Source organism: Dermacentor silvarum, chromosome 10, assembly GCF_013339745.2.
Source record: "Dermacentor silvarum isolate Dsil-2018 chromosome 10, BIME_Dsil_1.4, whole genome shotgun sequence".
In the NCBI taxonomy this organism is placed as follows: domain Eukaryota; kingdom Metazoa; phylum Arthropoda; class Arachnida; order Ixodida; family Ixodidae; genus Dermacentor; species Dermacentor silvarum.
Window position 1 is genome coordinate 40,081,671 of NC_051163.1, and position 16,881 is coordinate 40,098,551.

At 44.8% G+C, this 16,881-nt stretch overlaps 1 protein-coding gene across 1 annotated transcript; it reads right to left on the reverse strand.

The window, feature by feature from the left end:
• Window positions 1–929: 929 nt before the first annotated feature.
• On the reverse strand, window positions 930–15,058 carry LOC119466329 (aminopeptidase NAALADL1-like). Its single transcript, XM_037726833.2, has 5 exons — window positions 14,492–15,058; window positions 8,380–8,626; window positions 5,687–6,011; window positions 1,936–2,026; window positions 930–1,325 (listed from the first exon to the last, which is right to left on the reverse strand). The coding sequence occupies exons 1-5, from the start codon at window positions 14,830–14,832 to the stop codon at window positions 968–970; spliced, it is 1,362 nt and encodes a 453-aa protein (XP_037582761.2). The 5' UTR covers window positions 14,833–15,058; the 3' UTR covers window positions 930–967.
• Between the last annotated feature and the right edge of the window lie 1,823 nt (window positions 15,059–16,881).

The following is a 16,881-nucleotide window of genomic DNA, read 5'->3' on the forward strand; positions in this document are numbered from 1 at the left end:
CATAGTTCGAATGTGCAAGAGTCACCCTAAACCCAATATTTCAAGGAATTCAAGGAGCACATTTATTTTCAAGTAGTTCAAAGGCCCTTAAATCTCTTTATTCAAGTTCGAGGGTTTTTGGGGATTTCAAGGAGGTGTATGAACACTGAATTTTTTAAAAACTATTCTCACACCCCAGCATGGCAAACCAGATGACCACAATCTCTTTGAAAAATGAAAAGATTCATTACTTCCTACTTAAGTAAAGTACGCACAACTTGTCCACCTGGAGTCATCCACGATATAAAGAGGATCAAGTATTAAAGTGCTGGACACTTAGAGGGTACCTTTAGCTCGGGGCCAACACTAATTTCCCTGCTAAAGCACAAGTAAAATGCCGAAAATGCTCTCCTTGTAAAGCTGCTGAACTGTTTAAATGAAATTCGTAGCATTTAATAGAGAAAGCTAAATTGTACTGGCTGTTGAAACCAGAATTTAGATTTTGTTTACAGGAATTGAGGAATATTAAAAAATTATACCCAAAATATACAGTTGTGTTACTTTGAACCAATATAGAGGTTACAATTCTGTAAACTTTATCCATTGCCCATCTAATGCGGACAAATGTTATGTCTTACTTAGCAACCCACATGCAACTGTCACATTGTTTATGAAAGCTTTACAAAAGCTTTAACCCCAAATAAGTCAAGTCTTTGAGAGCAGTGCATAGAAAACCAATTTTGCTTGCACAGATGTCAAAATAAATGCAGTTTACAGAATTATCATGTTCTTTTATCACTGCCAAGTTAGATGCAAACTAGCGGCCTTGTTTCTCTTTCCCTGTACTTTTGGCAATTTCTTTAAATAAAACTGATTGACTAAATCGGAATGTTTCATTGAACAGTCGGTGGATTCTAACTTCTTCATAATTCAACAAACCTCCCCAACATCAGTTCAGTGGATGTCAAGCACAACAATTACTCCTTTCTCATGTATAAATATAAGAGCTCCCGAAGTGAAGCTTCCGTTTAAAAGCCACCATGGTAAGAGGGCACTGACCTTCCTGGAGGAGCTTTCCAAAGGCTGCACTCAGTTCGAGCAGCAGGGCCGTGCTGCCAATGTCCGAGTCACCCCATGCATCGCGGCCGGCACCCACCAGCACGTAGCGGTCGGGCTCAACACGCCCGCGCACGTAGCCAACCAGGTCAAACACGGAATGGTTTCGCAGCATGTTGTGCAACTGCAGCTCGGCCTCGACAGGGCCAGGTCCAGCGCCAAGGGCAGCACCGCCCTCACCACCCAAGGAGCCCTGCATTTGCGCAGTGACTGGTGGTCCCCCTATGTGCCTGCAAAAAGTTTGATGACGTTAGGGGAAAAAATGTTTTTCTTTTTTAAATTTTTGCACTACCCACATCACGATGACTGTCGATGTTAATGTTATTAGCATTGAAGCAATGTAGGAACACACTGCACTGCCGCTGCAGAGATCCTTTATGTACACCAGCCGGGTTCCTCTCACACTTCCCACATAAAACACTACGCCATCTAACACCGCCACAAAGTCCACGTGTGGGGTGGGTGTGAATTAAGACAAGATTGTCTGAATATATATGTTGCAGGTTGGATAAATTTTTAATTGTTTTTGTGTCATTAAAGCAGTACATACCCAGTGGTACATACCCATTAACCTAAGTTAGTGTGAAAGAGGTTCAGTGGAGAGTGCGACAGATTGGTCCCGCAGGTCACTGGCTGGGTCCTTACCACCTCCTCTGTGGAGGCTGAGGAAGCAGCCATTGCCCTGGCCATCTCCCCCCCTCTGCCACACACATCTTTAGCGATTCACATCATGCCTTCTAGCTCGGATGGCATTTTATACACTTAAATGTATTTACTGCAAATGACAGATGCCTTTCTACAGTAAAAGGGTCCTCAACAGAGTCGAACCATCACACTTACCGCAGCAAAATCTCAGCCACGTTGGCACTGATGGTCTGCACTGGCACTGTAGGCAGGTACAGCTGCTCCCGAGGTAGCCGGTGTGCAGACACTGCGAGGAAGTCAAATTGTGTTGGGCATGGCCACGCGTTGCCTCATGTGCAATTGGACACAGAAGCAAACAATCATGAGAGCTAAATCAGGAGCTAATCACTAGCACTCGTGATTGTTGGCTCCTGTGTCCATGTCAAGCTCACGCTGCTTGCAACCATCAACTTGCACCAACTGGCCTGATTTACAGTGTTAAAACAAGGGATGCCTTAGGCTGGTGCCACAATGTAAATTGTATCACAGTGAAACAAAAACACCTGTCTTTGAAGTATGCACACAGGCACATTGTGCCAACCAAGCAGCCACACGTCTGACCACAGGAACATCTTAACAAGATGTTTAGCTGTCGCTAGATTTATGCTATCAGTGGGCAGTGCCATTCATCAATCCACATCAACACCTATCTACCATCTGCCACCTGTGCACGCACAAAGCTGATGCAAGATGTGGCAATGGTGCATTAACCATATGAACATAGGATGCATCACACATTCCTGCACACAATGTGCACGAACCAGTGCATACAGGTAGGGACTTGATGAATGCAGCACTTGCAAGCTCACTGCTGGCCACAGTTAAACAAGGATGACGCCAAGATGGAAACAAAGCATAAAGATGCCACAGCTGAGAATCTTGTCTATGCCACAGTTAACAGCAACCTCTGACCTCTTGGAGGACTACCCTGGACTACGCAGAGAGATTGTAGTATAAACTGGCCATGAACAATCTTTAATGCATTACATGTGCGAACCAGGGCCTCCACATAACAAGTAAAAAAAAAAGAAGAATACTACTACTAAAAAAGAAAATGATAAGACTGAGACGAAACTTTCAGCAAAATTCCACATACAAATAGTTGCCAGCAAACGAACGTCACGTTAAATGTGTCACTGTGTGATTCACTCTGTCGGTACAAATTCAGCACACACAAAAAACCTAAGTGTTGTATGAATATCTTAAAGCATAACAATAAAAAATGTTTCTCTCGTTCTTTCTTACTGCAGGTAGCACAAAGGGCGCTCAGCTGCCGCTTATGACAATGCCAGGAGCCTTTTCTTCAACCCTCTCAGGCCAAACTACATGTACGCGTGCCGATGCGTGAAAGCTCGCGCCCATACGCCTTGCATTTGCTGCGCTTCGGTAGTAATGGCGGTTTGAACCTACAAGATGGGCGTCAGCGCAGGCCCACTTGGCTCACGTTTTCGCCTTGGCAGACATCGCTTCGTCTGGTGCCTCGTGCCAAACATACCCAAGCCAAGACAATCAATTAGCAATCATCCTGTTGTTGCTATGCAGACGCATCTCGTTAGGCCTAGAACGCCGAAATCGCAGAACGATGTAAAAAATTGGACGAGCTATGTGCTCATAACTAACGTTTCAGGTGAGTTTAGAGCTCATTTCAATAGTTACTGGAGATCGAAGTGAGTGAGGACGTAGCCATCATAAGATTTCATGCTGAAGCGGGAGTGATGGGTGCCGCCATGTTGGACAACGCTATTTTCTAGCATGCGTAAACATTAGATATCTGTGCTCAAGCCCCGCTTTGATGCGTACGATCTCTCCTGCACCATATGCGCATGCAAGGCGCGAGCTTTCGTACATGTAGTTTGGACTTTAAATGTTGTGCCCCAATATATTCATCTGCCTTGCCTTGTTGCTGCCTTTTCGTGCTGCAGGAAATTGTGAATAAGTAAATAAATAAAATGCACACCCCTGGCCATGCCCGAAAGGTCAGAGTTTTTTTTTTTTTTTTTTTAAAGAAGAAACGCCTGTACACTGGCTGTGCCATCCACGTCAAAGTTTGTTACACCAAACCCTTATGGCAGGTTTTGTCCTTACATGACACATGGCGCGTGACAAACCTTACAGCCTGTTGGTGTTAACACGCTTACATCTCTCATTTTTCAACTCTGGTCCACGCTGACAATGCTCGACCTACTGAATGTCACCGTGGTGCGCAGTTCAAATTTGATTTTGGATGTTCACGCAGACGTCACTACTTCCAATTTTGCTGCCTATGACGTGTCAAATGCAGTTGTCCTCAACGAGCCGCCGTGCGCTCAGTCAGCTGACCGCAGCTTCAACTGCTGTGCATATGCACAGTGTTTGCTTCGTGCACGACAGGGCTTAAGTGCGTGCTTACGCTCATATGCTCCAGTCTGGCCATGCTACATGGTCAGGAGTCAGCGCAGGAGGAGCAGCCAGGAGTCAGCGCGCAATGGCAAGTGTGCGTGTGGTCTGACCTTAAGCTCGCTGACTGTTCAAAACTAGTTGAAATTAGCGAGGCCCAACGGCTACGAGATCGATAAGCAGGGTGGGCAAAGTTTAATTCCTATACGGGTGGCTGCGGCCGAGCGTGAGCAGACAATAGTCTACTTCTTCTGGAAGTACGTAATTAATATTGAAAATCGAAAGCATATTTTAGTTTAAATCAGCCTGTTTGTTAAAGTGCGTCAATAAATAGACACAATAACAGTAGGAAGAATGCACTGATCCAAACACCCTTCTTGATTGATGTCAGCTATTGGCTAACAGTGGCCACGTATGAAAATCTGCTATATTACGAAATAAAGCGTCCAGAAAAGAGTTTTTCGTGAATGTTGCTGTTGGTTCATCTTGTGCTCGAATAGAATCTGCAGCGGTATTCTTGGGCACATCACTTTCAAAGATATCACTTTTGCAAGATTTCGCGTGACTAGGCACTGCATACGTCGGCACATATGGCCGTCACTGTTTTTTGTGCTATGCCAAGCTCACTATCTGCCCACAGGGCCAAAAACGCTGTCGGCCACATACTGATGTGGCCAACAACTCTGATGGAGAGTCTCGTGAAAGTGATAGTATAAGTATCACTTGAGAAAACCGCCTGTCTGCTTAGTATCTGTGGTCAATGAAGCGCAAATGGCGAAGACGACGCACCACTTTCATTATAAAGCTAATTAAACAAAATTTGCTTCTGTGATGGTAAATTCAGCACTTCTTGTTATTTATGATTGCGAACGCAGTGGGGCGAGGGGGGGGAACATGCTATATTTTGCTTTTTAAATCGAGGGCACAATACATATAGGTGCACTTCGGTGCATTTTTATTTTGTTACTTTAATCCCACGAAAAATGGGTCTGCATTAGATTCAGGGGGGCGTTAGAATTAGGTAAATAAGATAGTAAATTACTCTTATACAAAAAAAAAAAAAAAAGAAGCCCCTGTTACCATAACAGGGTTCTTGGCAAGCGAGAAAAATTGCAAAAACAAAAGACAGGCGGCAAGGCCACTTTGGACTTTTGATACCAGGTTGTCTTGACATTATGTATTTTGATGGAATCTGCTCAGGTCTAGTCATCTTCTTTGTCAGTAAAGATGGACTACATAGTATTCTAAAGGAGCCGTAGACTTAGCAAGTTTCAAGGACATTTACTCAGCCTTGACAGCCCAAAGATATACTTTCAAATCCATGATGTCTACTACTGACATGCCAGTACTGGAGTTTCGGCTTGAAATTCAAGAACTGGAACTTTAACCGTCATTTTCTCTTCTAATAATAAACCTATTCTCACTAAATCAGCGACAATGATATTTTGAAGTAATACTTATCAGTCTTAACGGAATTTTTCTCTTTCGTGTCCCTTCAAATAAACGATGATGATTTACACTTCCAACTGACCTACGGCAGGGTAACCGGGGGTCTGCGGATCCCCCAGGAGTGGACCCAGGGGACTGGCACTGTGACTTCCATCAGGTGGCAGCCACCACCAGGCGGCACTACCATCCTGCTCTGTAGGGTAGCTTGGAGGCAGTGGCCGAAACTCGCGAGGGTCTGGGTACAACAGGACGGCACGTGCGCCCACCCGTTGCGCCATGGCAAGTTGCCGGCCCAAGGGCTCTGTGCCTAGCCGCACGAGCAAGACACTGCCATCAAGTGTTACATTGGAGCCATGCAGCCAGTCCACATCAGATACCTGCAGACGACCTGCGTACACCAGGGGGCCCTGCACGACAGGTTAGCATTAGCGCACATCAATAACCACGGCCCCTAGCACTAAACTCTATGTCACAATAAAATAATGCTATGCTCCCCTTCTACATACATTTTTCCTTGTACATACATTACACATGCATGTAATATGCACCCACTGTAACTTTTACTACAATGTTTGACATTGCATAAGATTTCTATTTTAAAGCGAAGCTTTTGTTGCGAATCACCCTGCGCCTCTCTTGCTGGTTGTGGCTGCCGCCTTCTGCTGCTGCTTGTGTGTTCGCACCGAATAGCTCACACTCAGCTGTGGGACGGCGGCGCCATCTAAGAGCAATGACTCACACTACTTTGCCCATAGCAGTGGAAGGTCGAGAGGGGGGGAGTCGTTGGCCACTGAGGGGGAGGGTGAAAGGAAGTTGAGACGGGAGAAAGGACGCCGGAGGAGATGGCCTCACATTGTGCATGCGTTGCGCCACCTGGCAACCGCATGGACGGTCACAGCTGCACCTCCAAGAGGAGGTCGGGTACCCCAAGCAAATGGCGCAGAAAGCCAGCTTGCCTCTTTCAACCCCCATAATGCTGGTTGCGTTCAAAGGTGCATTGCACTCTTCGCCAACATGAATAAAGCGCTCAGTTTCACTTTGCACTCATATTGAATAAACACAAACACGTGTTTCAGCACTCCTTATGCATTTACAGAAAGCTTCACTGTACAGTGTTACGACGCGAGAAAAACAGGTTTTATTAAACAGGCTTCAGGGCGAGCCTCAGATAGGCAAAAAGCGTTCTCTTTCTTGTCTTCTCCACTCACACTCCTTCTTCTTCCACTCATGCGGCTACCTTGACCGTAATATTTTTCTCCCCTCCTAGACGAAGCCTGTCGGGAAAGTCAGTTAAGTTCTCGGAGTGAAGGGCATGAGACGAGCGACGTGCACAACCTCAGTCTTGGCGGAGCGCCATCCCGTTGCAGTGATACGCGCCAGTCGATAATTTACTTCACTGAGCTGGTCAACAATAACGTACGGGCCAGTATAGTTGGCGAGAAGTTTCCGACATAGGCCACGTTTGTGCACCAGACACTATAGCGAGACTAGATCCCCTGGAGAATAGGTGACATCCCAATGGTGCCTGTTGTACCATGCTTTTGACCAGTCTTGCGAAGCCAGAGTATGTATGCAGGCAAGCGTCGAGCTTCTTCAGAAAGACACAGTCTTGACGATGGTGAGATCGTCGTGGGTGGAGAAAGAAAATATGGTGTCCAGTGTGTCACGGCAGACGAGTGTAGAGCAGGAAAAACGGGCTGTAGCCACTAGTCTTGTGCTTTGCAGTGTTAAAGGTGTATGTAATGAAGGGCAAAATGTCGTCCCAGTATTTATGGTCTGATAAATAATACTGTAATAATAGATTCCAAATGAGCACGTTGGATATGCTGCATTCTTTTACAAACACTGCTGCTGCAAAACACTGCCTTGTGAAACGAGGCGAAAGCCCTCATCAAGCCTTAATGACTTTTTTTGCTTTCTCCCCGCAGCACAATTGTAGTGACTGATTGATTGATTGAGTGTACAGAATAGTGACATGCCCAGCTATGCCTCCACATTAAGTGAAAGAATCTGTCACCACTCAGCCCTTTACCCCACCTGTCTACATTCAATGTGGCAGACTATTAGACAGACGCATTTTAAAGCAGACAATAAAGAGAAAAAATAATTTGATTCGTATCTGTAAATTACTATTCCACAATAGCAAAAAAAAAAATTTAAAGATAACTCTTTCCTTGAAAAGAGGCTTGGTAAGACAAAAAATACGCAAACAGCAAAGATGGATGGTGATGTCCCCTTGAAGTTCCTCCACTAGCTCGCCATCGTAACATCATAGATTTTCATGACATCTGCTTACGCCTAGTTAATTTCTTATCGGTAAAGATGAACCACATTCTTTATAAAGAAGCCGAGCACTGAACTTGGCAAGTATTGAGAACTTTTGCTGAGTCACCACAGCCTGAATACAACAGAATACTTTGAAATCCATGATGTCAAACTGATGTAATGGCACATGGGTTGCAGCAAAAATATTAAGAAAATGAAACCTGGCCTCTACTTTCTCTATAATAGTGAACCTCTTACCACAACGATTACGAAAGCAGATTCGAAAGATTACTTTGGCAGTCTAAATTGATTTGGTGTTTTCCTTTAGTGTCCTGTTAAGCTGTCCTGGATCTCCGAGAGAGACGCCAATCAAAAGCCACCACTTCCCGGCATTTCTATGTGCACACAGCATAACAGCACTGCACTGAACTATCTAAAAAAAAAAACATACACTGCACCACATAGAAAACCATACGGCCCAGTCGCCCTGAGCAACAGTGATTCACTCACTCTGATGGGACCATTGGCCGTGCAGTAGGCAACATAGGGACGGTGATCCTCTGAGAACAGGTCCACAGTTGTGCCTGCTGCATCAGACGAATTCTCAAAGTGACGCAGCCGGTTCGGGCGTGACGAATCTGGGAATGACAGCAGCACCTCGTACGTATGCTGCTGCACAGCCTCGAGGCCCTGTTCTTTCCAACGCTGCTGCAGGAGGTCCACAATCTCGGAGTCTGTACGCACCTCAAGCAGCTGCCTGCAGTCACATAACGAGTGATTCGACCAGTGTTACTGACTGACACAACCATAAATGCTGCCCACTTTAATGGTGTATGAAGTAGATTATTAATTTAGGCCATAAATCTACTTGAAAAAAAAAATGTGAAAATTTATATTCAGGGGCTTTACACTTCAAAACCACATTCTGATTATCAAGCACACCGTAGTGGAGAACTCCCGATTAATTTTCACCACCTGGGGTTTTTTAATGTGCACTTAAATCTAAGTACATAAGCATTTCTACATTTCACTCCCATTTAATGCAGTCGCTGGGGCCTGGATTTATTAAAATTCTTGAACATCACAATATATATATATATATATATATATATATATATATATATATATATATATATATATATATATCTGAATTATTTCTTCAGATCCGGTGTTTAAAAATTAAAAGAAGTGCAGGCGCACATAGAAAAGCAAAAACATTGAATTTCGACGTTTCGGCCGAGGTCCGGCCTTCATGATGAAGGCCGGACCAAACTGCAGCACTGCAGCTATTGAAATCTAAAGCAGACAAAATAAATGCATGATACAGCCTTCTGAAATATATTACAAATTTGTGAGTAGGACTTTTGCGAAACCCTCGTAAGCATTGTAACAATTCCATGTAAGCTGTAAGCTCATATATAAAGGTTGTCAGCTTCTGGTGCTTAAACAGATGCAGTTTACAGAAATGCAATATATCTGTTTTTTGGTGCACAGTTACAGATTCGCAAACTTCATGCTGAAATTTTTTTTTGAACTTGCAGATTTTCGGCAATTTTTGTATAATGTACGAGATCCAAAATCAATATTCAGCATGCCACAGTTGCTAGAATATAGCTTCCTTTCTCAAATACAACAATTTTTATTCAAATCGCTATAGTAGTTGTTTTATGAGGACATTTCGGAGTTTTAGATGTATTTGAATAGAGAAATCCGAGTTCACTCGGAGATAAAGCTTATGCTTTGGCTGACTTATGGCCTTACAGCTTGGATGAGCTCTTAACTCAAAATGATGCTGCAGACGTAAGGCAATGTTCATATTGAAACTGGTGCTCTTGTCATTTTTGAGCTTCAATGCATAAAAAGGCACTTTGTTAAAAAAGTGGAACAGTGCATTTTTAGCAAGTTTGACAGTGCCAATCTCAAAACTGATGCCATTTCAAAAATTTGTTCCATGTGGGTGTGCCTTGTAGAATCAGTCGCTTCAATTCGTATACTGCAATATGTATGCTGCAATATGTGTGCAAGAGTAATTAGTTAGAAAGTTGATTAGTGAAATTTTGGTATTAGCCAATTACCTATGCACTTTGATTTTCAGTGTAAGTAATATATGCCTTTACTAGTAATCCAGCTCAGTCAGTAAAATTGTACATTATATACTACATTCGATATAAAAAAAATTATGTTGACATGGACAAAGAAAAGGCCCCAGGTATAGTGCCACAGTTATCTCCTGTGATTGCACTATGGATTTAACTTCACAACACAAGTGCTGTCATGAATGAAACTTGGATTGACGCTATCCGAACCTCGAAGGAAGCAAAATTTCCTTGCAGCTTGTGTGCACATCTTTGAATTGGGTTGTACAATGCACTGCTAAAATTGTGCTATTCAATCTGAGGTTTACATCTAAAAGGAAAATGAAAAAAAAAAAAAAAAAGAACCTTGTACCAGTGGTACCTACTCTTGACAGTACACAGAAGTTGTGCTCAGCATGTCCCCTTGTGAACAAAAGTAGTGCAAGGGCAACATTACAAATTTGTTCCTGTAATATTTTTCACAAAGTAGTGAAAGTAGTTTCTCAGCTCAAGGAGTTGGAAAATAAATAATGCAGTGCATGCAGCATACTTTTTTTTTAATATAGAATATGCAGACAAAATACAAGGCTTTTAATTAAAATTAAATTATGGGGTTTTACGTGCCAAAACCACGATTTGATTATGAGGCACGCCGTAGTGGGGGACTCCGGAACTTTGGACCACCTGGGGTTTTTTAATGTGCACCTAAATCTAAGTGCACGGGTGTTTTCGCATTTCGCCCCCATCGAAATGCGGCCGCCGTGGCCGGGATTCGATCCCGCGCCCTCATGCTCAGCAGCCCAACACCATAGCCACTGAGCAACCACGGCGGGTAAGGCTTTTAACTTCTGGTTTGAACAGGCTGTCTCCACAAATGGGAAAGGATATTTCTAGAAACCAGATTCTGTGCCCAGTTGTGAGGTGGTCTCAATGTCAGTAAAGGTGGTTAGGTAGGAGTGTCTGCATAGTGAAATTTCCTAATCAAATATGAATGTTTCAGAAAAACTACTTCCAAATATCAAACCGAAACTAGAATATTATCTGAACTCCAAAAAAAAGATGAAATAAAAAGTTTGCACGTAGCCAGTTTAGTGAAAACTAAGCCCTGTACAAATTTATTTGACATGTACATATTCAATAGAACCAAGAGAAGGGAAGCGCAGTCAAGGACAGCAGAAAACTAGGTGGGGTGATGAGTTGGGAAATTTGCAGGCGCAGGTTCAAATCAGCTAGGGCAAGACAGGGGTAATTGGAGATCACAGGGAGCGGCCTTCGTATTGCAGTGTACATAAATATAGGCTGATGATGATGATATTCAACCGAGCTTGCAATGCCCAGACAATTGAGCAGCTTGTAAATTAGTAACAACACCTTCAGTTATCTTAGGCACCACAAGAATGGCAGTAATAAAACAAGGGAAGAACTTATCACCAGAAGCACGTACAGTGTTGTGTTCGTTGAAGGTGAGAATACTACAGTACAGCACCGCACATTAATAAATGATAAGATGACAAGACTGGCCAAACAATAAATCTAAGCAACAAATTTGTACATAGGCTTGCTAAAATGAGGCAGTTTTTTGAGGAGGAGGAGGAGGAATAAACATTTATACGGAACCAGCACTTTAAGATGGCCGGGCCTAAGCCTCCCATGAGGGGACGTCGAGGGCTTGCCTCGCCGCCGCCTCACGGGCATGCTGGGTCGCCCAGGTTTGGTCGTCGAGGGCGGAGCTCCGCAGAGCCTCACACAACCTCGACGAGAGGGTCGTGGTGTTAATGTGTGTGTACTGTGCTGGGCACTCCCACAGCATATGCGGAAGCGTAGCCAGGTGAGTGCCACAGCACCGGCAGTTGGGGGTATTGTAAACTTCAGGGAATATAAGGTGGAGGCGGGCGGGTGAAGGGTACGTATTTGTTTGTAGCAGACGCAGGGTGGTAGCCTGCGCCCGGCTGAACTTGGGGTGAGGTGGGGGGAAGGTTTGGCGACTAAGGTAAAATGCCTTAACGAGATCGTTATAAGTAGTCAGACTGTCCCTGGTGTCCAACTCATCTCCAGTGTCTCCGGCGTGATTGACTAGTCCTCGCGCAATGGAGTGGGTGACCTCGTTGAGGTTGGGGAGGTGTGGGTGGACAGTGCCCGCGTGGGCCGGGATCCATGTCAGGGAGATCATGCTTTCTTTAGAGTGTGGTGTCTGGCGGAGGATACGAAGAGCTTGAGGAGAAATACGGCCTTTGCTGAAGTTAGTGACGGCTGAGCGAGAGTCGCACACGATGGTGTGACAGGTAGGATCTAGAGTGGCCAGGGCCCCCCCCCCCCCGATGGCCACTTCTTCAGCCGTTTCGGCAGTGGGGCAGTTCAGTTTTTTGAATGTCTGGAAATTATTGAGGAGGGTTTATCCGTCCCATGCATTTGCTCAGGAACTGGCGTCCCTGTGCAGCAACCAAACCTTTCCTACACAGCGAACACATTCGAAACAGTCTTCACTTCCGTTGTTCTCTATCCCTCACAGTTCCAATATTTGAAAGGAATTAATATTTGATGATTTCAAATAGTGCATTCTCAAATAAAATACGAATTGAATAGCAGAGACTATTTGATCGGTATTACACATTTTGAACATTTAGACACTCCTATTATATACTGAATCATGAAAGAAGACTAAAATGTGAATAATCTGTCTGGCCTGCCAAACGAGTTCAGTGGTTGTAGGAGTTAATAGATGAGCACGTAGTGATTGCTTTGAATAAGTGCAGCACATTGAACTTAAAGCTAACCCTTTATCTAGTTTGACCATTATATGAATGAAGCTGCTAATAAAGGAGCACACACATTTGACATTGCCGAAAGCTTACCGTACACTTCTCACACGTAAATGTATGACGCTTCTCAAGTATGAAGGCTGGGCAACACATTTAGAATATTTTACTGTGATACTAAAGCTGGTCTCGGTGTGCTGGACATGGCGCTATCGACATCATGACACTGAGTGAAATTAGCTGTCATTGTAACAAGAATGAATGAAAGTGGAACTAGTTGGTAGGGATTTGCATTAAAGAAAGTTAGGCGGGCAGACACGGACACAAAAGAAAAAACGGACAACACAAATGCCATTTGTGTAGATCTGTTTTCCTTTTATGTCTGTGTTTGCACGCCTTACTTTTTTCTAACATGAATAAGACTAGGTTTGATCATATTCATAAAAAGCTAAAAACAGTGCTGCATGGCTTTCTTCTGGCTGTGCTTGCCTGTGGCAGCAGCAGCAATTGCAGGAACGGAATGAGACCATGTTGCATGATGGATCCATATTCTGGGTACAGAATCAAGTATTACAGTAAACTATTTAGCTCACTCCAACAGCTGTAAATTTTTTTTCAAGGGTTTAGATGGCCTGGTCCTTCATCGAAAGCAAAAAAAAAAAAAAGTTGAAAATGTTTATGCCAGAACTTATTGCAGTGCTGCCGGCGCACCCACACACGATTCTGTGCAGGTGTTGCAGAATCAGGTAGAAGCCCGATCTCGGTTACCATTATACTGTTGCCATAGTCCGAAAAACCCATCACACATGCCACATATGACCAAGGGCTTGAGCAGGTACAGTTATGCATGTAATGGTACCCACACGTATTCCATATCTTTTAACTTCAGAATAAACAACCCAGCCGAGGTTAATCCCCCCCAGGGCAGGTGATTAGTTCTTTTTTCTTTCATTGTTGTTTGCTTTTAAAATTTCACAAGATTGCACTTCAAAAGGTGTGCCAGATATCATGACCTAAGCAATCCTCACTGTGTCATGCTCAAACGTCTCTTTGTTTATCCAGAAGAACAAGTAGTCTGGACATTTTAGAATTCAAGATCACTTAGTGGCATCTCGCATTTACAATTTTCTTCACTAGAAGAGGCAATTGTTGCAGCAACTAAGTTTGCTGTCTATCTGGGGCCCAGTATTGTGTTGCATTTACTTCCGAAAAGCCCCGAAGTGAATTGCCGCAGATAAAAAAATAAATAAAAGGGGAAAGAAGCGTCGTGGTGGTGGGGCAAAACTTTCAGAACGGATGCCACATCCGCTATGATTCACGTGAGGTGCTGGCTGCGTACAGCAGACGTTTCTCGGCACATGCAGCTAGTATGCTTCACTGTTTGGATATCCGCGAAGGCCAGGAACGTCGTGCTCTGCAAGAAGCTTTGATAGTTGGGACACGACTTTTCAACCGTTTTGCCACAGGTTCTACTGCCAAATCCGGCGATCTCAGGTGGCCAATTTTTGAACTAGCAGACTCAATTCGGGCAACGACTCATTTGGCAGCGATTTGCCCTCGGCAGGTAACGCGGCAATTTAGACTACCCGCACTCTCCTACCTACTTCAAACCCGATCGCACTTCCATACATTATTGTGCCGGAAGTATTAACGAAGATTAAAGCGGCGAAGCCGGGGGGCGCCGCTGGAGGCGCCCAAGAATGACGCACGCCCGTCTCGCTTGAGCAGGGCGCGTGCGAAGGTGGTGCGTAAAAAAATAAAAAATAAAAAAAAAAATAAAAGGGCGCTGACCCTGCGGTTCGGTTGATGCCGTCAGCGCTGACGAGAGCCAAGAGCCGCGCCCTGATGCTCGGGTCGGCGTCGTACACGGCGTGGATGGCGACCGACTTGCCCCGCACGCAGCCACTGTGCTCGGTGTGCGCGAAATAGCCGACCAGCAGCCCCGCGAGCACTCCCAGCAGCGCGATGCCCAAGCCACCGATGACCAGGTTGCGGTGCGACACGACTCGGATGTCTTCGGTCGTCTTCTCGTAGATTTGCACCGCGCCCGTGGGCTCGTGGTCGGGCCATGTCATCGGCTCGCTATCGCCGCCGTTGTCCTCGTCACGGTACGGCCGGTACTGGGCACTCATGATGCTGTTGGTTGCGGCGGCGGACACCTGTTGATCGTCGTTGGCCGCTGCTGTTCGGGACGACGCACTACAGGGCGCATGACACGTGCGACGGCACGCGCGCGCGGTTTTCGGTCAAGTTCCGACCGCGGCGGATTTTGCGATCAGGAGCGGACGCAAGCGTCATCCACCCGTTTCCGCCAGGTACAGTAGTGTCGCTAGTTCCCACTGGCAGGTAGAGAGGACTACACCAGGCCCCGGAAACTCTCGAGTTCACCAAATGGCCACAGAGGGCGAAAAATCAACCGCGGCGCGTTCCAGCATAAGCGCGCAAGTGGAGCTACTGTAATTTGGTCGAATACTTTAGTTTGTATTTTTTCTGCTAGGGGCGCTCAACACGACTCAATATTTGAGCTATTAAAGTACATATAATAACCGACAGACACAGTTACAGTGTCATTTTCTTACAAAATAAGCAGTCTATTGTTTTTACTGTACTTCTGTTATTAAAGTCCGTGCTTTGTTACTTGAATAAAGGTTTTGAGGCCTCACTGACATGTGATCAGCGGCAGCCCACTGGTATCGCTTGCAGTCCGTGCTGTTTATCGATTCAAATTGTACGGCGGTTATATTTGCGAACGGGGTGGTCGTTTCCTTTGAGCAGCATCACGCAGGTTCATTTTAATTAGATATCAATAATACCTCAGCCAGTTTATGCGTCCAACATTCGATAGCTGCCACCAAGCGAACGTGTTTAAAGACGGTGAACTTATCAGCTGCGGCGTTTCACTGGCGGCTGCGTGCACGGCTTCCGCCGTTTGTGATCTGCCTGCGTCTGGCCGCGTTGCGTCTGGTTGCTCGAAAAAAACGGGCTGGCCAGCACGAAAATTCATCGCTGGAACCGAGCACAGTCTGCTTGAAGACTACCCACGAAAGCGGATTAACCTTGCAGCCCCTGGGCTTGTGCGCCGGTGAGTAAAAAAGCAGTGTTTCGCATTTTCAACTTTCAATTTCTTTGCGTGCGAGGCGGACAAAGCAGATTCCTGTCGACATTTCTTAGAAGTAGAAAATAGTAATAATTATAAAGTTATTGCCCTTCCAAAGCAATTGAAACGAGGCTCTTGCTACTTTGCCAAGTTGCTAAAATTGTTAACATGAGTACAGCATAAATAATAAAGTTTTGGCTGTTTCTGCATAAATGATACACCGCGATAAATTCACTGCACATTAGTGACAAGTGTAGTTCCGGTGATACAGTTAGATTAACTGCATTTGAGACATAATAAGATGAGTGTGTTTATTACTAGTATCTGGCAGAAATTGTAATTTAATCGAGACTTGACTAAGCACAGCCCACACAAGGACACCACTGAAAGAAATGCACACTCAAAACAGTGTTGTGTGTGTGTGTTTGTGCGTTTGTCTGTCATGGAGCGTTTCCTGCACTGTTCTCTGTCATACATGAATCACAAACTCACGCACACTTCCACCATAGTAATTTAGGCTCTTTTTTCTTTCGACTCCAGCCTCCAAGACGCTGCTCATATTTGGACTCATCCCTTTGGACTCTATTGTCTCTGGACATAGAAGTCAACCGTGAACGTGTCTCCACTAGGAAGTAGCATCAAGGGCCAGAATCCTCACAGGGTATGTTTCTGAACACTTCATCTAGAACCGTGATTTTTCTTCATTTATGGGACTAACTTTTGTTTCACCATTTTTTGCTTGCATGTGTGTCATGGCTTTGTCATTTCTCTTTTCAGGAAGACGTACAAAAGAGAGATTATTGGTCTGCAAGCTGCCCACGCTAAGCCACAAGATGCTCATCTGTCACCACAATGACAACAGGTCCTCTTGAACTACGTGCCTCACTATGAAATGTTTGGAAGTTTACCAGATAGAGAGGTGTGAGCCCTATTAGGAAAACAGCAGTCTACAGTTTTGTATCATACTGAGCGGGAATGAGAAATTTGACATACAAGCTTAGTTGCTTTTAAGGGCGCTTTATGACAATCGGAGAAGTAACATGTTGAGTCCCAACTTGTTTCTTTTGCAGTCATTATAGCCATG